The sequence below is a fragment of the Mustela lutreola genome, chromosome 9 (genome assembly GCF_030435805.1).
Source record: "Mustela lutreola isolate mMusLut2 chromosome 9, mMusLut2.pri, whole genome shotgun sequence".
In the NCBI taxonomy this organism is placed as follows: Eukaryota; Metazoa; Chordata; class Mammalia; order Carnivora; family Mustelidae; genus Mustela; species Mustela lutreola.
In genome coordinates this window covers 5,962,755-5,988,870 of record NC_081298.1, presented here as the reverse complement: position 1 = coordinate 5,988,870, position 26,116 = coordinate 5,962,755, and the positions used below count along the sequence as shown (strand labels likewise).

At 49.4% G+C, this 26,116-nt stretch overlaps 1 protein-coding gene across 2 annotated transcripts in view; it reads left to right on the top strand.

The window, feature by feature from the left end:
* Positions 1-25,858, top strand: part of CASS4 (Cas scaffold protein family member 4) — a 35,242-nt gene extending 9,384 nt beyond the window's left edge. The window contains exons 2-7 of one of the 2 annotated variants that reach the window (XM_059133074.1): positions 10,854-11,276; positions 16,676-16,777; positions 18,056-18,136; positions 19,262-20,572; positions 22,031-22,108; positions 23,948-25,858. In XM_059133074.1, coding sequence (XP_058989057.1) covers positions 10,854-11,276; positions 16,676-16,777; positions 18,056-18,136; positions 19,262-20,572; positions 22,031-22,108; positions 23,948-24,358 — 2,406 coding nt within the window. In that variant the 3' untranslated portion in view covers positions 24,359-25,858. The remainder of the gene's footprint in view (positions 1-10,853; positions 11,277-16,675; positions 16,778-18,055; positions 18,137-19,261; positions 20,573-22,030; positions 22,109-23,947) is intronic. The other variant, XM_059133075.1, reaches the window with a different exon arrangement.
* Positions 25,859-26,116: the final 258 nt, after the last annotated feature.

Sequence of the window (26,116 nt, the reverse complement as noted above, 5' to 3'; positions counted from 1 at the left end):
GACAACCCTCAGTTTGTTTTGTGAGATTAAGAGTCTCTTATGGTTTGTCTCCCTCCCGATCCCATCTTGCTTCATTTATTCTTCTCCTACCCTTAACCCCCCACCAAAATGCAGATTCTTTTTTTTTAAAAAGATTTTATTTATTTATTTGACAGAGAGAGATCACAAGTAGGCAGAGAGGCGGGGGGGGGGGCAGGCTCCCCACTGAACAGAGAGCTCAATGCGGGTCTCGATCCCAGGATCTGGGATCATGATCTGAGCCGAAGGCAGAGAAACTTTAACCCAGGCGCCCCTAAAATGCAGATTCTTGTCGCAGAGTTGTCTCGAGCCCCACAATAGCACCAACGAGCTCTCTCAGCACATTAGGCATGACCCATGAAAGGTGAGTAGTGAATACCGTTGCAAGTCCCAGGGCGCGTTCTGATTATGAAATGTACCGTTTTGCTATCTTCCGTGACACCTAGTTCCCTATACCTTGTGGAATTGCACTTGTCAATGTCAGCGTTGCTCTGGAAAGTTATTGAAACCATGAGGGAAAACAGAAGTTAAGGCAACAACTTCTTTCTTGAACAATTGTTTCAAGGGGAGCTTCTTCAAGAGGAGGGAAGAAGAAAGGAGGGACAAATGGAAAACGGGAAACGGGGTGGTGGGGGGTGGAGAAAAGGAAGAGAAGGTGGTCCCAGCTCAACGACAGACTTCAGAATACAGCTGGGGGTGGGGAAGGAAGCAGCAGCAGGTCGCCCCCACGTTACAGGCACGTTACAGGCACACAACACCTGCTCTTGTATCTTGCAACATCGTCCTAATTTCTCTGTTGGTGGTATGACTTGTGCGGAAAACTGCTTTCAGCTGAGATGAAGTTGACTTGGAGGCAAGGTTTCTTCTCTCTAATGGACAGGAATGATTAATGACAGTCACTCAAGTTTACCAACGTAAAGCCATTTTCTTCCAATAGAACCCTTTTTTAAAACTAAAACACATACCCAGGGTTTACAAAATTCTAACTACCAGTGAGCATGGGCTAAAAGCATGTTTTCCTTTAATCCCAAATATCTGTGGTTTCCTGGGCTCTGGTCCCCCAGCCAGAGAGAGGGAAAGTGCCAACCAAAAACTTATGTCACCTTGCACAAAGATGTTATACTCACAATAGCATAAATGGGGACACACCATACCCACACTTAGTCATCCTGATTTTTTTAAAATTAATACTATATTTTGGAGATGGTTCCATTTCAACTCATATAAATTCTACCTCGTTCTTTTTAATGGCTTTATGGTATTCCATTATGAAAGTGTATCATTCTTTACCAATAATAACCTGTGAGCTGTGTTCTGAATTTTTAGGGCAAGATCTAATCCTGATAAATGACCATGCAACGTACATACCTAATTAAAATATACTTATCCGGACGCCTGGGTGGCTCAGCTGGTTAGGCGGCTGCCTTTGGCTCAGGTCGTGATCCCAGTGTCCTGGGATTGAGTCCCACATCGGGCTCCTTGCTCGGCAGGGAGCCTGCTTCTCCCTCTGCCTCTAGCCTGCCACTCTGTCTGCCTGTGCTTGCGCTCTGTATCTCTCTCTCTCTCTCTCTAACAAATAAATAAAATCTTTAAAATGTACTTATCAGGGCGCCTGGGTGGCTCAGTGGGTTAAGCCTCTGCCTTCAGCTCAGGTCATGATCTCAGGGTCCTGGGATCGAGTCCCTCATTGGGCTCTCTGCTCAGCAGGGAGATTGCTTCCCCCTCTCTCTCTCTGCCTGCATCTGCCTACTTGGTATCTCTCTCCCCGTTAAATAGATAAAATCTTTAAAAAGTAAACTAAAATAAAATGAAATGTATTTATCCGCTTACCATCCTTCTCTTGGAGGCACACTTTGTCCTTTGCTCGTCTGTCAAGACGCACGTGCCATCTGGCTGGCTGAGCCAAGCACTGAGCCAAGGGCAGACTGCAGAGTCCAAACTGCTTGTGTTCCATTCCCGTTCTGCGTCTTGTTTTCTGAGCCCCTTACGATACTTTATCACCCTCTCTGTGCCTTGGTTTTCTCATCTCTCGAACAGAACATTAGTCACAGTAACTGCTCCGTGGGGTGGTAAATACCAGGAGAAATAATGTAGGCGAATTATTGCAGTGTCTGGCCCAGAAGTCGGAAGACTGTGACCTCTCCTCATCCACGGGCAAGTGGCTAAGTAGTAAAAACCGAAATTAACGTGATGCGACTCAACATGCAGCCCAGAGTCAAGGGGATTCTTTTCTCTTTGATTAACTGCAGGAGACCAGTAGCAGCTAACACACAGCGTGTGTGCGGAGTAGGCTGCACTGGTATGGGGGGTTGCGCACTGGGAATCCTCTCCAGACCATCTCTGCCATGACTCCTTAAAAACACACCTGTCCTATCCTCTTACCTCACAGAATGCCGCTCCCCGCCAAAACCTCTCACAAAGTGAGTCGCCTGTCCCTCTGTCTCTTCCCCAGGGTTGTCCTTCTTCTTCTGTCTTTCTCTCCTTTTTGGAGAATACGGATGAGAAAATGGAGGTGGTGAGGGGATTTTGCTTATACTCTTGGAAACTTCTTTTTTTCTAAACATAATGTGCGTTTAAAAACGATGGAAAGTAAGCGTGCAAACAAGCCAATGGCACCGTTCTCCCTGCTTTGATCCTTCTAAGTCTGTGTATTTCCCCAGCATGAGATACTTCCAGTGAATTCTTCCAGGGCTTTCGAGGGAGACTATTGTCCCTATGAGGATCAAAGGGTTTTCTCGGCTCCGTGTCTACTCCTGGTGTCCCGAGTCTGGGTTCAGCCGCCCCATAGAGGTCTATGAGGGAAGCTCTCACTGATCTCAGAGTCAAAGTTCCTCCACCCAGGGGAAGCCTGTACGAACTTCAGAGAGCCATACTTGCCATCTGTCAAAGTCTTCGAATATTTACAGTGTGTGCTTTGAAAAAAAATGTGGTTTATATGTTACTATTTTCTCATGATCCTCAGAGGGGAAGTATGAACAATTCTGCTACCTTCTCCTAAAACAAAGAATTCTTGGAAACAAGTCATGGAATCCCTGAGGAAGAGGCTAAAATGCTAAACACAGACATTTTTCAGAGAAGGAGTTCAGTAGAAGTCAGATGCTCATTTTGTCAGTGAGGAGATTCTATGACAGTGTAAGAGCAGGGGGGCAGCCATCACTTGGGGCTCACGGTTCTTGCCACATGTACAGTCTCTTATCTCTTGCTCGAACGCTTAGTATGTTTACTGTTTCCGGCCATGCACTGGAGACCTTGTGGTACGATTTATGTTCCCAAGGAAATGACGATCTTCTGCCTACTTTGCAGGAAATCATCTCAGGGTCTCTCCTACCCCCGGCTACTAACTTTTTAATCTTAGGAATCCTGGAGTATAGGGGTGGGGATAGCACTTGTGTCCGTGGGGAAGGGGAGAGGGGAGCAACGGGAAAGGGTAGAGGAGTCTTGTGTTGTGAGGAGTCAGCGCGTGGTCTTGGCCATAACGTAAGGGGCGGGGTAGGGGGCACATCAAACAGATCATCTGCTCACTCGGGAGCCCTGCACTGAGCAGAAATGCTCCAGCCTCCTGCGCATGAGCTCCGGGTTTGCAAAGGAGGGCAGCACGGGGCCTCCAAGACCCCGGCGGTGGCTGGACTCAGGAGCAGCACACTTCGCTTGGCCCAAGAAGTTATATTTTAAAATCTGTGTGCGCTCGCTGCACTTTCCAGCGCTCCCAAATGTCCCACCCCTGGCCTCAGTACGCTTGCTGCCCAGCTCCTATCATCATGTGAGTTCGCTGCTTCTTCTGTAAGTAGCAAGAGGTTGACTTCGATTTGGAGAGGCCGTGCGTCGAGCTGGCAAAGCAGGCGTTGGCGTCAGACACGCTGCTGCCCGCCGCTGTGTGGCCTCAGGCAGGTGGCATAACCTCTCCTGGTCTGAGGCATGCAACATTCTCAAATGAGGCGAACCCTGAAGACAGCGTCCTGGGTCCCCGCCCTGCTCTCAGGCTCTGAGTGTCTGCAGCTTTGTTCTTTCCAGGGAGGAAAGCACAATGGAAGGTATAGAGGCTGCACACACCCTGCTGGTCCAGAACGTGATGACTAAGAGAGGCACAGAGCCGAAGCTTCCGCGGCGGCCCCTCCACGGGCTCGTTCCCTGTGGTTCTGCTTCGAGCTGCAGCCGCGGCGGCTGGCTCTCTGTGCCACTGCAGGAGACAGAAAGCACGAGAACCGGCTACTCTCCCTGGTCCATATTGGGTTCCTCCTCCCCTCTCTCGAGACTTGCCGTAGAGATCGCAGGCGATCCTTCACCACCGCCTTCCCCGGGCTGTCCTAAACCCAGCCTGTGCCCTCATCTGCTGGGCCGCTGGCCCTGATGAGCCTCTCTGGTCTCGCGGCCGCTCCCTCCGACTCCGATCCCTCTCACCGGGCAACCAGACGCAAGCCTCAGCGGCTGGGACTCGAGCTCTGGATCCTCTGTTTACTTCTCTCCCTTCCGGCCCCGCCACCTTTCGGTTCCTCTGCTCGCCGCCCGCTCCACACACACCCTCTCCCTCCATCGCGCCCCCGCAGCCCTCAGACCTTTCTCTTCCTTCGCCTGGATGACTCCTGAGCTGACTAACTCCTACCCCCTCACCCTCAGAGCACAATTTCCACAATTTCCACGGCTCTGTTCTCACTACACCCGCATTCCTCATAACTTCTGTATTTCCCTCCTTGTCCGGAAGAAGGGCAGAAACCCTCTGTTGCTTTCTGGGAAAATCTGATTAGGTTTGTCTCCCCCACTGGAACGTAGACTGACACGAGATCAGGAACTTTGTTCACTGCTGTATCCCTAGCAGGGCCCTGGGTATATAGTAGATGCTCCGTACGATCTTGGTGAATGAATGAATCAATGAATGAACAAACATCCCAGATTTCTCCAGCTGTAGCTAGTTACTCCCATAGCTCGTTCAACACAGACGAATGCCTTGCATCTGACGGTTGTGTAAAGGTCTCTCCAGAGAATCTTTTTTCTTTTTTTTAAAGATTTTATTTATTTATTTGACAGTCAGAGATCACAAGTAGGCAGAGAGGCAGGCAGAGAGAGAGGAGGAAGCAGGTTCCCCACCGAGCAGAGAGTCCCTGTGGGGCTCGATCCCAGGACCCTGGGATCATGACCTGAGCTGAAGGCAGAGGCTTTAACCCACTGACACACCCAGGCACCCCCTCTCCAGAAAATCTTATACTTCGTCTTTGTTTCTTTCTTCCAAATTCATCTTCATTTTCTTTTCCTCCCCAGCTGTTGCATGAGGTGGGGCATGTGAGGGAAATGCTCTTTCTGGAAATTAGTCAGGAATATTTCTTTCACTGCTCACAGACTCTGTCAGTGTGGCCACAGAGGACAAAAGTATAAACATACGTCTTCCTTCATCTTCTCAGTATCTACACAGACATTTCCACATTAACACCCTATTAAAATAACACCTGGTGAGTGGGCTCAGAGAGTATCGCAATGGTGGTGAGGTTCCCTCGTGGCGGGCTGGCGGTTGCTTCCAAGTGTTATCCATGAAGAGCTTAGCACAGTGCCAGGGACATAGGTGAATGCTGAGTGTTTGCTGCTGCTGCTGCTTCCTCCCTTCCCTACCCCGACCGTAGGCCCAAAAACGTCTGGCTTGTCCTGACTGCGTTCTTTCCTCAGTGAGCCTAAAGGCTCAGCATCTCAGTCCCATCAGGACGCCGACAAGGAGATTGGCCTTAGTTGGGTGGGTGGTCAGGGACATTTCAGCAAGAAGTGACTTTCATGCAAGGACAGCTTCTTCGGGAGGTGACCTTTGAGCTGAGATCAGTAAGAGGAGCCAGTCAGGCAAGGTCTGGCGGGAGAGTGCTCTGGGCAGGAGGAGTAGCAAGAGCAAAGGTCCTGTGGTGGAAGCGAGCCCAGTGCGTCTGGGAAAAGGGAGAAAACAATGTGGCTGAAGGAAAGTCAACAGGCGGAGTGGTGGGCCAGGAGGGCGGCCAGACAGGGAATGTAGATTTTGTTCTAAGTGTATTTCTAAGCCACTGGAGGTTTTTAAATAAGAAACCAGCATGATCTGATTTAAGGATTTAAATACTTATGTGCTTGAATGTCTGGAGAATGGATTGTAAGGGGAATGAACGGGGCAGTAATGGATGTGAGGAGAGCCGTTAGAGTCAGGGTGACCTTAGACAAGTCTTTTGATCTCTCTGACCCTCAGCCTCTTCCTCTGTAAGATGAGGATAAGAAAATGCATCCATAAGGGGTATAATGACCGCATCGCCCCCGATGCAAAGTAGGGCCCCATTCAATACGGTCCTCTGTTTCCCAGGTGAAGAGCCCCCAAGATGCCTCACTTGTATTAGATTCCTCTTTCGGAACGGAAACTTTGATGGGCTTTGCTATTAAAACTTTGAGACTTTGGCTGATTGCACGAGGTGTCCGGAGACATCCCTGCCAATTAGAACGAAGACAGTTAAGTGATAGCAACATGCATAGGATTTTTCCTTTGCCTGGAGTTTACAGCCTGTTAGGGAGGCGTGTTTGCCCTGCAGATTGCAGGCGGGAGGCCCAGAGTCGTAAGATGGTGGCTCTCGTCGTGGACAGCTGTGGGTGCTGCGTGGAGTGGCTGACTGTACGAGCCAGCTGTTCTCCAGGAAGCAGTCCCTGCCTCTCGTAACAGGCAAATCCGCTGCAGAAGCTGATGCCAGTCTGGGTGCTTCCGAGCAGCGGCCATAATGCGGCAACTGCTCTGTCTGGACACACACGTGATCTTATTTCTAAACAAATGCCAGCGGCTCTCCAATGATCTGCTTTTTCTTTTACGGCTGTGCCAAGTGTATTTCGTGAAGTCGTGATGCTTGGTTGGAGACTGTGTTTTTGTTTTCCCACCAGTGTGAACGGTTGCAGTGTAATGTTCAGGAAGGTACCATGGATTTTGTTACACGGATCCGTTAAGGAGAGAACCAGGAAGATGTTCAAACTGGGTCAGAGAGCCTTTAAGAATCCAGGTAGCCGCAGGCAATTGAATAACGATTATTAAATCTGGTTAAAGTCTGACAAGGTAATAGACCGTAACCTTTCAGGTTCTTTTCTTACTATACAGAGATTACTATTAACTAGGAAAAAAATCTACAAAATAACAGAGAACTTCACTAAATCCTGGCCTTTAATTTGTACTCTTTTTTTCCCTAAGATTTTATTTATTTGAGAGAGAGAGAATGAGAGAGAGAGAGAGAGCATGAGAGGGGGACGGTCAAAGGGAGAGGCAGACTCCCTGCTGAGCAAGGAGCCTGATGTGGGACTCGATCTGGGACTCAATCTGGGACTCTGGGATCATGACCTGAGCTGAAGGCAGATGCTTAACGACTGAGCCACCCAGGCGCCCTAATTGGTACTCTTTATAAGAACCGACAATTCTGTTCCCTCTAAATGCTTTGGCTCTGCTCGATTCCCCAGGCTGGAAACACGCCCGCACCACATCCATGGGACAGTTGCCGAGTAAGCAGACTAGCCAGGTCCTGTGGCCCATCTTTTGGACATCGTGGTGGTCATTCCCATCAAAGGCCACCTAATGGGATGGGCAGAGAGTCTCGGAGACCCTCCTTTTTATCCTACTCTAGAAAGAAACAGGAGCTCTCAGCTCAGCTGTGTGTCCTTTTATGCACACAGGGGCCTTATCCACCGCCTTATCCACCCAATTCACTCAAAAAGCCGCCAATAAGCACCTGCCATGTGCCGGAAGTTGGGGATGCGGTTAGAGTGAGGACGGTTTCCTCTTCCGGAGTCGGTGCTCTAGCCCGGACAGAGACACCGAATAGATGATCATCACCTACTTAATGAATTATATGCCAATGTCATCAGTCCTGACACGGAAAAGCATTGAGCAAAAAAAAATGGAGAGAACTAGGGTAGTCTGAAGGAGTCTGGGTGTCAAGGAATCCTTCTGCCAAGTAGGGACATCTAAGAGGAGTCTGGAAAGATGAGTGGGTCTGATTCGGCACACAGCTGCTGACTCTCAGACAGAGGCAGCAGCCTGTGTGAGGGACTCAAGCCCACGCAAAGGGTGTGCTCCTGTGGGGCTGATGAGGAAGTGATACCACGAGCCCGGAGATGTGGGCGGGAGTGGGATCTCTCAGGGTCTGAAGGTTTGGGCAGAGCGCGGGCTACGGGGGAGCCGTGGAAAGCGTACAGAGTGGACCACCACATGATCAAAATTGGTATCTCCGAACTCAAGCACACAGAACAGTGCTGTAGCTCATAAAATTTCAGCCAAGGTCGGCTGCTCTTAACAAAGAATTTGTAGGTGGCCGAGGGGACACTTCATGAAGTCCCTCACACCCCGGAGGCAATCAGTGTTTATTAGCCCTAACTGGGCTCTCTGCTTTTCCGTGTAACCTGGCACAGCCTCTCAGGGGAGATTTCAAGGATAGAAGGAGAGAGGCCCACAGGCAGGAAGGTCCTCCGCAACACACACACACACCTCTAATGCTTCGGGACTGTGTTCCTTCTTTTTATTATTATTTTTTTATTAAAGATTTTTATTTATCTATTTATTTGACAGAGAGAGAGAGATCACAAGTAGGCAGAGAGGCAGGCAGAGAAAGAGGAGGAAGCAGGCTCCCCGCCGAGCAGAGAGCCTAATTCGGGGTTCGGTCCCAGGACCCTGAGATCATGACCTGAGCCGAAGGCAGAGGCTCAACCTCTGTGTTCCTTCTTTTTAAAAATGAGTTGATTGCCAAGAATGTGTTTTTTTAAAAAAAATCTCAAGTTTCCATGACAAAGATTTTTAAAACAAATGTACCATCCAACCAAGAGCTCCTGCCGAGGGTCATGGGGTGTGAGGAAGTGGGCGGTCCCGTTCACAGTGGATGGAAGGGTCCGTGGGTCAGCCGTGTCTGAGGGCCATGAGGGCAGGGGGCGTCCTAAGGATTTCAGCCCCCTGGGCATTTCTCTGTGGAAATAAATAAGGAACGTGGCAAAGATCTAGTGAGAAAGACGATCTTCCCAGCACTGTTTGTAATAACTAAAAACTGGAATTAGCTAAAATGTCCCTGAACCAGGAAGAGCAAGCTCTTCCATGCATGAGGCTTTTGAAACACGGCTGACTCTGCGCATAATATGAACGAAAAGGCACAAGACCCGAGAGGGGACGACCCCAAGGAGTGACAGTGGTCATCCGTGGCAGGCACTTCTGCGTTCTTCTATTTGCTCATCATTACTTTGTACTCTCTCTGTCCTGAACGTTTACTGCTTTTGTGGTAAGAAGAAAGTTCCAGGTACAGAACTTATTCCTGATCTCCTGGGACCTCAACTGCAGTAGATTTAATGTGGGATTATCAGTGTCTGTACACAGGACCTGACTCGACTTATGCTTGGATTTACACGTGATAGTGTTTCTCTAAATGCACAGAGACCTCACTGTGTGCTTAAAACGATACTTTTCCGCAGCTGGACCTCCAATTCCGTTTTCATAACAGAAAGACTTTACGCAAAAAAATAAATAAAAAGCAACGCTCCCTGACAAACATAATGGGGCAGCAGGTCAATTTGCTTTGTCTTATTTATAAACTGTATGTACTAGGAGTTAATGACTATCAAAGGTATAATTAACTAAATTTAGTCGAAGAAAGAAAAAAGCAACCAGAAGGCTAAATACCAAATGGTCTAAAAAGTTACCTCTGAGTGGTGGGATTATGCGTAGTTTTCACCTCTTTTTGTTCTTCTGCATTTCCTAATTTTTCTGTGAAAAGTGTGCATTGACGTAGTAACAGGTGGTTATGTTAAAACCCCGAGAAACAAACTGTCTTCATGTAATTATAGTAACAAAATCCAATAAGAAGGAGGCTTACCCATTGCTGTCCCTGAGGCAGGACAGTGTGTGTGGCTTACAGGAAGAGAATGAATCTGAGAATTAGGGAGACTGACTGGGTTTCTTTCTTTCTTTTTAGGATTTTACTTATTTATTAGAGAAAGAGAGAATGAACATGGTTGTGGGGGGGGGGAGGGACAAATGGATTCCCTGCTGAGCGCAGAGCCCGACGCGGGGCTCAACCCCAGGACCCCGAGATCATGGCCTGAGCTGAAGGCAGATGCCTAACGCACTGAGCCACCCAGGCGCCCCTGACTGGGTTTTGATCCTGGTCGTGTGGCCACAAACTAGTCACTAACTCCCGTGTCTCTCCTTCCTCACTCCCCCGCTAAGGAAGGTCGACTGAGCAACTCCCAGGCATCTGAATCTGAGTTTGATGTTGGGGACCGAGCAGCATATAAGGGAGATAGGGTCGCAGCAGTCATGGAACTTAGGATCCAGTTCAGGAGAGAAATAACAACAACCAGACAAAGAGCACCGTGATCATGAGGACAGTAAACAGCCTTTACCGAGCACCTGCTAACGGCCAGGCTCTGTTCAGTGAGCTTTATGTACATAATAGTCCTTTTCATTCTTGCCACCACCACCACCACCACCCCGCCCTGGGAGATATTATCACTAGTCCCATTTAACAGACAAGGAAACTGAGGCCCAGAGAGAGTAGCTAACTTGCTCAAAGGCCACAGCTAAGAAGTCACAGAGCCAGGATTTCAATTCGACTACGTGCTCTGCTGCGCTGACCCACGCAGCTCGGGGTCGTCACAGTGGAAACAGAGCCCTGAGAGCACATTCAGGAGACTCGACAAGTTAGACTGCCCTGAGGACAGGACATTTCGCCAGAGTCCGCAAGGATGGGTCGGAAGGAATCAGGCAAAGAGTAGGGACAAGAGCCTATGGGGTCAGGGAAACATTCGAATGTGTTTCCAAGCCAGTGGCCTTGACGGAGTGGATGTTGGCAGCAGGAATCACAATGAGCTCTTTCTCCTCCCGCCCCCAGACCCTCCTGGCCAGAGCGCTTTTTGACAACCACCCAGACTGCTCCTACGAGCTGGCTTTCTGCAGAGGAGACATCTTGACCATTCTGGAACAAAACGTGCCAGAAAGCGAGGGCTGGTGGAAGTGTTTGCTCCACGGGAGGCAAGGTCTGGCCCCTGCCAACCGCCTCCAAATCCTCCCTGAGGCTCCCGCAGACAGGCCGTGTGCCCCTCTCCTGAGAGGCCTGGAAGAACCTCTTACCTGCTCCAAGGAGACCTACCAGGTGCCCACCCTACTCAAGCCCCCGACTGCAGGCCCCGTGTACGAGGACATGAGGAGCTGGGTGGAGGGGTCTCCACGAACCGCCACCCAAGTCTACGAATTCCCTGACCCACCGGCGGGGGCCAGGATCGTCTGTGAAAAGACTCTAAGCTTTCCGAAACAGGTATGCATGTTTCCAGATAAAACAGATGCGTTGAGGGGTATGTAACACCCAGGGGCTGACCTCGCCCTTCAGTTCGTGGTGTCCAGCAGGAGGAACCGTGTGCAAAATGGGAACCTGGACACCTTTGATTGGGTGATGATGGGTGGGCTTGCGTTGGCGCCCAGTTTGCTTCTTGCTGATATTCTCAGCACTCCAGTGATTTCCCCCCCCAACCCCGGCTCTCCAAGAAGCCCATGCTCGCTGGGAAATCGAATGCTTAGTGAGGGTATTTATGAAAGTATTAAGGACCTTTACCATGGCCCTTCAGACACTGGGACTTCTGATGGGTTCAAAGGCAAGAAATTACCCAACAGATTTAACATCTAGATTCCCTTCAGCCAAGAAACTTTACTTCCAGAATTACTACAGAAATTCCCAAGGAGGCAAACATAGATTTGAGTGGAGAAGGCCATGGCCATAATAGCATTTTTTGTTATAGGGAAAAATCGAAGATGCCTATATGTTTGTTAATGGGGCGACTGGTTATATAAATGTTTGCAACATACTGGGCACTTGTTGAAAGAAAGATGAAGTCGTTCTAGGAGGCATGTAGAAGGGGGAAAATAACCGTTTACACAAAACCAACCACACAAAAACTAAAAAAAGAAAAAGAAACCAGATGATCTGTGTGTATATAAGTGTGTGTGCTCATTCACTGACTAAGGTTCCCTTGAGAAGTAGAGTTGGTCACTCGTATGGTTCCTGTGCCTGCGACTGTGCCTGGCTTGGGGCGGGTACACAGTCAAGGAGCCGAGAGATCAGAAAGTTGGTTTGTGTGTTATATACAGTATGCATGACATCAGCAGTTTTCAAAAATAGCAATTAAAAAGAAACAGAGGAAAAGAAGCACTAGATAATTGCAAAATGAAAACTTTTTTTTTTTTTTTTTTAATGGAAAGGAATTTAAAGAAGAAAGGAAGAAAACAATGGATTGCTGTCCCCAGGCCTAGGCCGTATGAGGTGTTAAGCAAGCAGAACAGATTTTTGTGGTCTGGGGTCACTGTGGGGATTTCCTGCAGTTTGGTCTTACCTGGCCTAAGCTTAGGGCAGGGATCCTGGCAAGGTCTGTGTCCAGGACGGCCGCCACCCCCACCCCATCCCACCCTGCCCCTGACGCACGAGCTGGGGACCCTGGGAAGGTCTTGTAGCCTTCCCCACAGCACCTCCAACCATGGAAAGGTGTTGATTTCTTTTCTTTCCTTTCTTTTTTTAAATTTGAAGGTATTTTGTTTTGGTTTGGTTTTAGATTTTATTTATTTGAGAGAGAGAGAGAGAGCACGAGAAGGGGGAGGGTCAGAGGGAGAAGCAGACTTCCTGCTGAGCAGGGAGCCGGATTCGGGACTCGATTCCAGGACTCCAGGATCATGACCTGAGCCAAAGGCAGTCGCTTGACCAACTGAGCCACCCAAGTGCCCTAAAAGGTGTTGGTTTCTTAAAATATTTTGAATGCTTCAGATTTTCTAACCCCCAGGGCTGCCAGGCAGAGAAGTAGACATTTGTGCACAAAACAGCTGCGGTTCAGAGGGGCTGACTACAAAGCCCCATCGGAAGCGGGTCAAGCCTTCTGCAGCAGCCCACGAGGCAGCCCTGGGACAGCTGGCCCACCCAGCTGCTGCTAGAGCAGCTGACTCAGAGCGGGGGCCTGGGTGGTGGGTCCTCCCTCGACAAGTGGCCTCTGCTGGAGTTAATCCAGGCTCCCCCTCTCCCTAAAAGGCCAACGAGGGCTGCGCCTGCTGTTCGCCAGCTGGCCCTGGCACCTGGGCCCCGGGCAGGCAGGCTCCTACCATTTGAATGTTTTCTAAATGAAGTGACCGTGGACCCCAGCTTCTAGACGGGCATCACGATAAAGAGAAGGATGCATTTACTCTCTCAACCTAACTCAGCACAGGGTCAGGGCATTGGCTGGGAGATGTCCTTGACACGAAGCGTGTCTGTGATGGGAGCCCTCCCCTGTGCATGGCTGCGGCCGTGGGCAGAAACCACAGCCCGATGGGGGAATTCAGAAACCAGGGACTCTCGAGGTGGGCCCAGTAAAACACCTGGGGAACTTTCCTGCCTTTTTCTCCTGTTTCCGTTTCCTCCGTGGCTGCTGCCCCATCAACATTTCTGCTCCCTCCTCCCCAACATTTTATTTGTATCGCCTTCTCTGTGCTTGGGATGGGGGTCTCTGAGAGCAAGCGATGCCACCTGTGGTTTGGGAAATCAGCAGTACCAGAGGTCACCTGGCTTGTGGGGCAGCCACCGCCACGCTGGGAGAGTGGACCCGTCCCAGCACCCCTCTGTACCTCTCTGTCTTGCCCATTTCTTTTTTTTTTTTTTTTTAAGATTTTATTTATTTATTTGAGACAGAAATCACAAGTAGACAGAGAGGCAGGCAAAGAGAGAGGGGAAGCAGGCTCCCCGCTGAGCAGAGAGCCCGATGCAGGGCTCGATCCCATGACCCTGGGATCATGACCTGAGCTGAAGGCAGAGGCTTTAACCCACTGAGCCACCCAGGTGCCCCTGTCTTGCCCATTTCTAAGGGCTCCTCAAAGTTGTGCCTTCTAGTGATTCTAGTGATTCTAAATATCTCCTTCAACCCCAAGAAGAAAGGAGCTAGAAAGAGTGGATGAAACCCAGTTCGGAAGCTTCTGCTCCACAGTAGAGGCAGACTGTGCTGCCCCGTCCGTGCGGTCAGGGGGGTAACTCAGCAAATCTGGCCACTAGCTTTGAGCTGTTTTCCAACGGGCAGTTCACAGGCTGGAACTGGCCCAGGCGACCTGTTTCACAGACTGCCCTTAGCCCTGCATGGACAACCACTAGATTAAGGTGAGCCAAAAATCAAAAACCAAGGAGGTGAAAATACGTCCCGTTTCTCAAGTTCTCTAATCAAGGAATCCATGTGACAGGATCAGACATCTTTGTTGCTAAAAGACACCGCGGTGGGTCCTGAGAATGACTCATCATGTTAGGAATGAGGGAACCAATTCCCAGGGAGGTGACGGGGCCCAACTAGGCCCCGGGAGGAGGAATTCCAGGGACCAAAGCTTCCCTGCGCCCGTGCGTGGCTGCCGACGCCCCTGGACTCGGCTTGCCCTTGCCCAGCCCTTTCCTAACTCTGTGGCTGACGCTCTCTCTTCTTCACAATTAACTTTTTACTGAGACGTAACCTCCAGATCCTAAGGGGGTAGCTTAGTCACTAGGATCCAGAGGGAGAAACAGAACAAAAGAAGCCCCCAGAAGCCCCTCACGATTTCTCCTGGTCACTTCCTCTAGGGGAACCACTGGCTTGAGCTTTGTTTTACTTTTTATTCCAACTTCCTTAATATAATATGCTGGCTTGACTTTTTTTTTCTTTTTAATCACCATACAAAGAACCCATTTGATGTTGGTTTGCATTCAGAAAGGGGAATCGTTCATATTTCAAGTAAAAGGATCCAACTTCCTGGTGGAATTATTCTGAGACCCACTAGTTCCTGTCTGTGCCCCTAAACCTTTTGAAATTGTGGTTCTAAAACATGTTCCTTAATTGACTGCCACCTTGAACCTCCATGTTCCAAGAAACACTGGGCATTTCTGAACCCGCTTCCTCCACCTGAAATTCCACACCCAGGAAAACCCCTTTGTTCTCTGTGGGCCATCTCCCCACAAAGTCAGCTACAGAAAGACAAGGGGCTTGGGTCTTAGGGGGGAAGAGGCCGTGGGGGTGCATTTGGAAAAGCTCCGTGGTAGGGGAGAGCTTGGGGTGTCAGAACAAGCCAGAGGTGGAGGTAACGGACCATGACCCTTTGTATACCAAGGGCTGTCTTGATGGGCTCTCTGCAAAACAGGGCAGTGTGTCAAGGATCAGCCTCAGCCCAGACTGCAAAGCAGACTGCTTTCTCCTTGGGATGGGGTACGTGGGGAGTGTCCCATCTGATACCCCATGTTACAAGTTCCACGGTGGGGACGGAAAGCGAGCCTGCTTCTCTCACGAGAGCGGGATGTTCTCTTCTCACTGACGTGACTTCAGTCTGCTGTGCTCCCGAGAGTCCAGGATTTTAGAGAACCAGCTTTCTCTGTGAGTACGGAAGCAGTCATCACTCGCGGGAAGGTTATCTGGACAGTTGACAGCTGTGTTGTGGGAAGGAATGTCGGCCCATTTGCTTTGCACCTGCTTTATCTGCGTCCATGGTTCCAGCCTGACGGGTGGTGGGACCTGCGGGTCCCCCACCTCTGCCTCAAGCTGTGCACTTTCTTTCACCCAAAACAAGCAAATAAATAAGAAGATACTCGCATTTCCTTCATGCCATGCGGGGTCGCCCTGGTGAGCAAAGGGACTCTGACCCTGTCCTCATAAGCTGCTCCGCCCCTGGCCCTCCCCGTCTGCACAGACTCAGGTCCTCACCAGCCACACCATCCAATTCAGAAAGCCCTTTCCAGGGACCGGTTCCTGGGGACCTGGTGGGAAATGCAGGCTCCCTCTGCCAGCTTCTCCGGACTTGACCCTTTCCTCTCCTCAAGGCCCTGTCTTGCTTTCCAGCCTGTGTCCTGCCTGTGTCCACACATTATTCCTCCCCTGTTAGACCCTGACCCTGGCAGACAGCACCCATTTCCCTATAAAATCACCCATTGCCAGGCCCCTCCTGGAGAGGTCCTTGTTTGAGAGAGGTCTGATGTGGAGCTGGGCAACTGTATCATTCTGAAGTTCGCCCCACCCTGGTTTCCCTGGCCAGGTCTGGAAGCTGCGGCCGGGAGCAGCCAGCGTGGTACCCGGTGTGGGGACATTCATGACTTCTAGAGGATTCACTGGAGTCCAGTGACAGACACAGCCACCATGGCTGAGGGCCACCCTTGGTCCCGTCTCCTCCTGCTGCCCCATCGACCCTCATCCCCAGCGACAAGTCCTGCGAGAGGTCCCCTGCCCCCTCCCCACCCCCGCAAGTCCCTCCACTTTACACCCTGGACCCCACCTGCCTGTCCGGTGCACCACGGCGGCCCCTGCGTCATCAGATGAATAGTTAACACCCCAGACTCAAATCACAGCCTCGATCGCTCGAGAACATCAGAATCACCTGGGAAGTTCCCTGATACTGCAGATTCCCAGGCTCCCCGGCAGGACTCAGAGACCTCAGTACCCCGGACGCGGGGCCCGGGAATCTGCATTCTAGCCTGCTTCCCAGGTGGGGCTGATGCAGGCAGCTGTGGGCACCCCGCCACCACGGGGCCTCCCCTCCCTCCGTCCAGGCCCGCGGTTGGAGTGCAGGGCCGCCAGTCAGGGGTGGGCGCAGGGACAGGGCCTCTGCGCTGTTCTGGCTGCCTTTGTTGTGCGAGGCTAGCTTGGAGCTTGATCTGCGGACTCTGCGGTGACGTCTCCTTCCCTCTGCTCTTCTCTCTCCAAGGCCCTCTTCACGATGCCCAGACCTGCTCGGGCCTCATTGCCAACGCTGCCTTCTCAGGTGTATGACGTTCCGGCCCAGAGCCGGGGCCCCCCAGCCCTGAAGGTGAGTGTCGGCCTGGCCCAGCTGTGGGGTTTCCCTAGGCAGGCAGATTGCTTTTCTGCATTGGGGCAAGTTGCGCCCCGCCTCTCCTCTCCCCACACCTGCCTCCCCCGCCCCCCCCCGGGTGGCTGAGGTCTCTCACCCACAGGTGCCAGGTTCCCAGGAGGCTCCTCCCTGGGGTGGGGGGGGCTGGTCATCCCTAAGCTCAGACTCCTGAGATGTCCCACACTCCTTGCTCCAGCTCAGTGTGATCTGCCTCTGGCCCGTGGATGAGCTCACTCCCTCCCTTCTCCTGGACACTCCCGGGGAACACAGCTGTGCCAGCAGAGCGAGGTGGCCTTGGGCACAAAAGTCTTAAATAAAGACACACGCTTGCAGGACTCACCTCACCTCACCCCCGCCCTCTTGACACTGCCTTTACTGAAAATGGTGACATTTTGTTCATCCTGAGTTTTGCACATTGTGATTTTTTTAAAATCTCGCATTCCATTATTATTTATCTTGATGACCAAGAATTTGGGGGGGGGCCCTCAACAGTTGTGGCCATGTTCTTCATCCTGATCCCTGCCCAGGAACAGGCCATCCCCAGCACAGCCATTGGATTCTCACCCTAACCTTTGCCCAAGCCGGAGGTAGTCCCTGTGCACATCGACCCCACACCCAGGTGGCACAATTCATCACTGAAGGTCCCATTGGTGCCCTTTCCACTCTGTTTGAGGGGAACGAAATGCATCGCACCCTTCCCCTGTGGGGAGGAATCAGTGGGAAACTCCCAGGTCAGCTCTCTCCAAAGAAAACCCCTCTCCAGAGTCCAGCTCGCTCTTTCTTTCTTTCTTCTTCTTTTATTTTTTTTATGATTTTATTTATTTATTTGTCAGAGAGACAGAGAAAGAGCACAAGCAGGGGAAGCAGCAGGCAGAAGGAGAAGCAGGCTCCCTGCTGAGCAAGGAGACTGACATGGGACTTGATCCCAGGACCCTGAGATCATGGTCTGATCATGACCTGAGCCAAAGGCAGATGCTTAACCGACAGAGTCACCCAGGTGTCCCAAGAAGGCATCTTTTTAAAGCACAAAGTCCACATTGTTGAAAACAGAACTACATAAACTTCCACCATGTGAACATCATGACCAAAAGCCCCAAATTCCTTGGTGGTTTCTGTTTTCATTTGGAAACAAAACAAAGCAAAAACAAAAACAAAAATGCTGGTGTGGGCAGAGTTTGTGATGTGCGTCCATTGGGAAGGAAAAATCCAAGTTATCCTTTTCTGTCTTTCCCCCAGGAGCCAGAGAAGAGGCAATTATATGATATACCCCCCAGCCCCCAGAAGGCAGGACTGGGTCCCTCGGCCAGCCAACTGAGTGTGAGTATGACGAGGCCCAGAGATTCGATGCTGGGAAAATGGGAGCATCCTCTGGGATGTTTTATTAGCCTGGTCAGATTGGGAAGGCAAATTGCTCACAGTAGAGCTGATCTCATTTGAAACCCCCGAGGGCAGCGGTGTTCAGGAACAAGGTGAGCAACATGGTTTGGGCAAGTCCTCTACCTTCTCTGTGCCTCCGTTTCTCATGACGGACTAACTGCGAGCCTTGAGATAATCCCCGCAGACGACCCAGTACAGGTGCGGTGCTTGGCACGGAGCAGAAGCTCAGTAGATCTTAGGTAAATGCTTCCTCCTCTCCTCCTCCTGCCTCTCCTCCTCTTGACTTGGTCAGTCTCAGAACCTCCACTTCCTGCTGACTCTGTACGGGTTCGCATGTAGTTGTTATTGCTGAATTTTTTTAAAGTTTGGCTCTGGCTCCAAAATGTCCTAGTAATAGTATATTCATCCTGACCAATAATTATACCTTAACCAATCAAGGACTTCCTCTTCCTCCCCCTCCCCCTCCTTTTTCTTCTTCTTCGTCTCAGAGATATGTTGTGTTAAGGTGGTAGATTTTTATTTGTTTATAGGGGACATGCCTTAATTTGAAAATCTGGAATCCACATTCATTGTTGAATTGTCACACATTTACAGTACATATACCTACTCCCAAGTGTTCTGGGGGAGGCCTTACAAAAGAGATGTCATCTCCGCAGTATCGTGAGGAACGTAGAAGAGGTTGTTAGAGGGAAAGGAAAGGGTCGGGCGGCCATGTAGAACAGAAGAACTAGTTCGAGCAAAATGAACCATTGCGGGCTAAGAGAGCACTCTGAGTTCAGGGGAAGTGAACCGCGGGGGTGACGGGACCCCTAAGGAGGCCGGTGCCTGCCATGCTGGGGAGGCTTCAAGGTGGGTACAACCAGATAATGAAGGGCCTTGAGTGATCATGACAATGGGGACCCACTGAAGGTGCTTGAGGAGGGGAATGACAATCAGATTTCCAAGAAGCACAGTACCCGGCACTTAGTAGGCCCCCAGTGTGATATACATTTGTCACATGGGTTGCTCGAATCCTCTTTGTATTTATTGCTTCTGACCTGGGCATTTTTGTGTGGTTCTTCACAGGGACAGTGTGCGCCCCCGACATCAGCGATCACCCCGAGGCGAGGTGGCTACAGCACGTTACCCAGTCCCCAGAAATCAGAATGGATGTATGACTCGCCAGTGTCTCCAGAAAAAGCCAAAGGCACAAATGCATCTCTGAGCAGCTTTGTGGAAGAGTCAGAGCCCCACCGTCCCCCAGGGCCCATGTCCAGCTTCCAGAATCCTCTGAACAGCAGAACATGGTCCCACTATCCGCACCTGCATAAAAATGTGCCCATGCAGAAAAAACTCAGCCTCCCCGAAATTCCTTCTTATAAAGCCCTGGCACCCAGGGACACATTTCCCTTGGATGAGGATGCTGGCTACAAGGTGCCTTCAAGCTTTCTGATCCCCCGGGTGGAGCAGCAGAACACCAAGCCCAACATCTACGACATCCCTAAAGCGACACCGAGCGACCCTCAGGCGGTGAACGAGCCGGGGAGAGTCGGCGAGGCTCCGGAGATCGCCGCGGACGGTAGCTCCTCCTGGTTCTCGGGTCGGGCCCCGTCGCTGTCTCCGGACTCGGACCGGCTCTCCGTCTCCAGCTCGGACAGCAGAGCCAGCGTGGTCTCTTCGTGCTCCTCCACGTCCACGGACTCCTCGTCTGGCTCCTGCTTGGAGGAGTCAGGAAAGGAGCTCTCCTTGGACCCGGACTTGGCCAGAGAGACGGTCGTGGCTCTGCAGCACGAGGTGGCCAGCTCTGTCGCCAGCCTGATGCTCTTTGTCAGCAGGAAGTGGAGGTTCCGAGACTACCTGGAGGCCAACCTCAGCGCCATCCGCAGCGCGGCCGACCGCGTGGAAGAATCCTTGAGAGCGTTTCTGGATTTTGCGCGCGGCGTCCGTGGGACCGCCTGTAACCTCAGCGACACGAACCTTCAGGCCAGGATTAGGGACCAGCTACAGACCATCTCCAGCTCCTACCAGATCCTGCTTGGGACGAAGGAAAGCCTGGATAACTGCAAGTGGTCCTTGGAAGTCCTTGTGACGGACAAAGTCCAAAATAGCCCAGATGACCTCGAGCGATTTGTCATGGTGGCGCGGATGGTTCCAGAAGACATCAAGAGGTTTGCCTCCATTGTCATTGCCAATGGGAGGCTCCTTTTCAAACAGAACTGTGAAAAGGAAGATACCTTGCAGATGACCCCCCATGGACAACTGAAACCTGCAAAATGCATCCAGCTTCCCCAAAGGGAAATGGAACCATACGAAAGAAGTACTCCTTTTAATAAACAAAAGGAAAATGAACACTCCCCTGAGCTACTAAAGAAAAATGGGACAATTATGTGTGAACCGGTGAGTTCAGGGTGGTATAATGTAAGGAGGCTTTCAAATTTTATCTGGAGTGGTCGCCCATCAGTTAGATGCTAAGAAGCTTTCACTGTTAGATAGTTCAATAATTGGATATTGAAAGATACTCATCTTTCAATAATTTTTGAGAGACATTGGTTCCATTTTTTTAAAAAATAAAATTCATGAAAGTAATGTTCTAAATGAAATCTTAATAGGAAGTAAGATTAAGGGGTGGCCTGCGTGGCTCAGTGGGTTAAAGCCTCCGCCTTCCACTCAGGTCATGATTCCAGGGTTCTGGGTTTGAGCCCCACATCGGGCTCTCTGTTCAGTGGGGAGCCTGCTTCCCTTCCTCTCTCTCTCTACCTGCCTCTCTGCCTACTTGTGATCTCTGTCTGTCAAATAAATAAATAAAATCTTTAAAAAAAAAAAAGTAAGATTAAACACTTAATATTAAGGCATGTAGGATGTCTTCTGGAAAGTCCCATGGGGTTTATCATCCCTAATACTAGAGTTAGGAAGGACTTTGAAAACCTTTTGAAATCTGTTCCTTGAGCCCCTTTTTTTAATCTCACCACCCAGTTTCCTTGCATTTTTGAAAGCTGTTGATTTAGTCATTGTTTTTGTGTTTCTTAGAAACAGAAGAGGAAGTGTAAACACCCTTCCAACTGCCTATGGTCTTAGCAGTCTCCAGACTGCAGCTACTGTTAGAAATTCTTTGCTGCATGAGTTTGGACTCTGTAGAAAGAGAGCCTCTCATTCAAGGATTGCGAGAGCCAAGAGGCATGGCACGTAACCTGGGGATAACATGACTTGGCCCTTTCAGCCCTAGTCTTGCATAGTATTTTGTTAAAGTGCATGCTGGTTCATAGTACAGCTTTCACACATTCTAGAGAAGCTAGAAATCTGGGTATTTCTCATTCCCTAATTTAAAAATATAGACATAGATATAAAGAGGTATGATATATATAAGTATAAATACAAATATAAATGTATATATAATTTTTTAAAAACTCATATGTCCTTGTATTAAGCCGTGTTGGTAGGCAAAATTCAGTCCTTGGTCTTGCAAAGTTTCCTTTGTTGATTTTAATTTAAAAAAGGCATCTGGAGGCAGAACCACTGGCAAAAATATAAAGAGAAATGTTCAAGTTTTTTAAAATGGACTTAAATACTTCTGTACAGGGGTGCCTGGGTGGCTCAGTGGGTTAAAGACTCTGCCTTCAGCTCGAGTCATGATCCCAGGGTCCTGAAATCAAGTCCCACATGGGGCTCTCGGCTCAGCAGGGAGCCTGATTCCTCCTCTCTCTCTCTCTCTCTCTCTCTCTCTCTGTGTGTGTGTCTCTCTGCCTACTTGTGATCTCTGTCTGTCAAATAAATAAATAAAATCTTCGGGAAAAAAAAAACTTCTGTACAGTGTAAAAACCACTCACATTGGTAATTGGAAGGGATTTCATTTTTCAGAAGTCGTCTAACCTAGAAGAGACAGAAACACCCATCTCGGAAGGAAGGTCGGATGAAAACAAAAACTGGGAAGGACAGGTAAGTGATAGCACCGTGTCTCCCGGACTTCTGACTCACACACTTTTTATCCCTCGAGATGCCTCCTGCTATGAATGAGTTGGCGTGCTAGTCATTACCCCCTTGGGAGTAGCTGTTTTTGTGACAGTTTTTCCTGTCTGCAGTAGAAGGAGCCCTGAACAAGTCCAGTGAAGCCTAGGACATGGAGCACGAATCTTGAACCATTAGTGACATAGTTCTCGGCTGTCTGCAGGTTTATCACAGGTGGGACTGACCTGACCTTTGGCAGCTCGGACTCCCACTCCCTTTGACAGCTTCTTTTAATGCTTCGGATTACAGGAGAAGAGATATTTTGGTTTGGAGTTTGTGTATCATCAACACCTTTTTGACACTTGATGTTTCTTTTTCTTTTTCTTTCTTTTTTTGGTCAAAGATGTTATCATTGTGCTTATTTTTATTGGTTACCTTCTACTGGTGGCAAATGACAATGATTTTCCAGTTACCAATTTGAAGCATTTCCGTTAAACGAATATAAGTAAAACCAGTAAATTCCTTTAAAGACAAAGATGGAGCAAGTCAGGTTAAAAGGGAGACAAAAAGGGCATCAGTTGTGAAAGTTGTCTGAGTACCTGAAACCCAGGATCACTGAGCCAGGTCAGCTCCCCGGCCGGGGGTGGGTAGGGGTGGAGGAGGGAGGGTGGATGCCTCATGATGTGGACAAGATCGTTCATTTTCTCGGGGGCAAGCTGGGACAAGAACCCCAGGTTGGAAGTCCTAGGTCAGGGAGCCAGCATGGTCAGATCCTGGGGAGGGCTCTCCTCTGTCTTCTCCTGTCCTCTCGTGCAGAGAGCAGAGAAGGAAAGTGACCTCTGACAAGGGCACTATTCCCATCACGAGGCCCCACCCAAATGGCCTCATCCTATCCCAGGGACCTTCCACGGGCTCGTATCCCACTACCTTCATGTTATGGGGTAGAGTTTCAACAAAGCGGAGGAGGCACAAAAAAATCAGACCCGCACACTGTCAGTGCTGCCAAGCTAGGAATTTTGAGATGGAAGGTAGATGAGAGAGAGCAGTTTAATGAAAAGACTTAGCAGGCTCAGCTTAGAGCTCTGGCTCTTCATTTTGCTAAATGAATGACCACGTGCAGGCCCCCCACTTCAGAGAGCTCCAGTCTCCCCACCTGTCCTAATGAAGGGTCTTTGGATGGTTACCTGGAGTGACTGCCCGTAAGCTAGATGCTGAGAACCTTTCAATAGTGCCTGGGCTTTGGGGGGATACTGGTTCCACATTTTGGAAAATACAACTCACGGAAGTAAAATTCTAGATGAAATCTTACTAGAAATTTGGAGAAATATCATAACATTAGGGAGCTAGGTCAACATACTTGGATTTCTTCTAGAAATTTTGGGGGCTCAGGTTTACTGCTGATAACAGAATTAAAGATTTTTCTTAAATCCTTTAAAATCTGTTCTTTGAGTAAATTTTTAAATCTCACCATCAAGTTTTCTTTTATTTTTTTTAAGTTATAGATTTAGACATTGTCTAATGTTTTGTCTAATGGAATAGGCAGCTAATGGTTTGTTGGGAGTACTGAAAAAGAGTTTATATACTTAACATATGAAATTATATAGACAACAAAATATGTAAGATTGTATATATAAATACTATAATTCATATGTTAACAGTGCTTTGAAAAGATTAATTTGTTAGGCAGATGGTGCACTGCGGAGCTTCCCAAACAAAACTGTGTTTTTTCTTATAAAAAGTCTAGAAAATTGAGCAAATGAGGAAACAGGAGACAACCATAGCCTGGTGATCAAATCTGTCTCTCACTAATGGTTTTCTTCCCTTTTCCAGAATCCTAGCTCCCTCATCCTGCAACCTTTGAGTCAGCAGAATCCTGAGAAGAGATTCCAACTTTCTGAACACTGTCGGCTCTATTTTGGGGCGCTCTTCAAAGCCATCAGCGTATTTAACCACAGCCTCAGCAACAGCCAGCCTCCCGAGGTCTTCATCACGCAGAGCAAGCTGGTCATCATGGTGGGACAGAAGCTGGTGGACACGCTGTGCAAGGAGACCCAGGAGAGGGACGTGCGCAACGAGATTCTTTGCGGCAGCAGTCACCTGTGCAGCCTGCTCAAGAACCTCGCGCTGGCCACCAAGCACGCCGTGCTCAAGTACCCCAGCCCTGCAGCCCTGGGGCACCTCCAGGCCGAGGCCCAGAAGCTGGAGCAACACACTCGGCAATTCAGAGGGACCTTAGAATGAGCCTCCTTCCCCCTCTGTCTCCTCGTTAACCTCTTAGCCTCAGCTTTCCCAGCCTGACATGTGCAACTCTGTCCTACAGGCAAAGCCAACCTGGGGATGCACCATTGAGTACACGCTGGTATTATCGAGTGGCTAAACAACCCCAGGACATTGACTTAGCCCGGAGAGGTCCAGGTATTAAGAAAGAGCTTTGCGGAGTTTTTAGCATAGCCTGTGGAGTCAGTGTATGCAGGGATGTTGTAGAAACCAATTTTATATTGGTCAAATGTATGCCTGCCTTAAAATCATTCATTCAGGACTTATTTATTGGGCATCTACTTATGTCAGATTCTAGGTGCTGGGCATATAGCCGTGAGCCAGAGACCTTGCCCTCAGGGAGCTGACAGTCTAGTGGCGAGATAGACGGTAAGTGATGAAGGATTACATGCACAAATTGTCAGGTGTTAGCAAGACGGTGAAGGAGGAGGGACTGATCCTCAAATGATGAATTTCTGTTGCATCCGTTAGCAGATGTGATAAGTTTTTCATTTTGAATTGAATTAAGATTTGGTACAAATCATGTACCTGCATCTTATACAACATATATATATATATGCTATTTTACCTTAACTGAGTTAAAGATACACCTTATATTTACAACATAACGTATTCTGTTGGGTTCCTTATTAATTTATTTTGTATGTAATAGTCTATGTTGATAAATTCAGTATGTTTACTCAGAAAAGGCTTGTATTACAACAGTCGCCAATCTGTGACCATTTGTAATGTTATGTAAATATAATCATGAACTGAAGCATTCTTTGTAGCAATCCTCTCTTCGGAAAAGTTGGTGATCCATCCATGTCACCCAGGTTCTGATATCAAAGTGAAGCCACCCATGTTTGCTTTTCTTATTCAAATGTCTCTCCCCAAAGTGTGCAAGGAGATACCATAGAGGCCAGGTGCTCATGCACGAGGCTAGTGCGGCAAAAACAAAGCCATCACTCGTGGTGAGGCAACGGGAGGTGTGGTGTGGACAGGATACCCATTGCTGGGCACAGATCTGAAAGCGGTGCAGAGCTCCCCTCAAGTCAAACCACCTGCTCTTCCTCTCCTTGCGGCTGGGTCTGTAGCTCACGTTGCTATGGTGACACCATCTCTACTTTGCTTCAAGTGAAGGTCCATGTCTCCTGTATACATCCCAGCCACCAAACACCTTTGTAACCTGGAACCAGCATCCTCAGGCTGGAAGTTATCTGAAATGTCACCAACCTGCCTGCTACTCTGCACTTAACAGGCACTTCTAAGTGGTTGACTGTTAGAAAGCTGCTTGTTTTCACCGAGTTGCTCCTAGGGTCTCTAAAGAAGGATCGCATCTTTGTGAAGCTCGCTGGGTTCTCTGCACTAGAACAGAGATGCCACATTCTTTGAACAGCTGTGATCTGTATTGGCAAGAACTCCTACTGCAGGTGATCAAAAACCATATCCAACTTTTCTTAAGCAATAAAGGAAAGTTATTGACTCAAGTGTCTTAAAATAACCCAGGGACAGACTGGCTTCAAGGACAGCTGGTGTGGGTGCCCAGTTTTTCAGTCCCACTTTCTCTGTGTTAACTCTCGTGATTGCAAGGTGGCTGCCCCAGGTTATGTCTTTTGTTTGTGGCTGGAAGAAAAGAAAGAGGCTTGATTCTACTTAGCCTAACTTAGAGCAGGTGCCGGCCCCTGAAATCCCCAGGACAAGGAGAGAATGTAGTACTCAGGTTGACCTAGACTTGGGATT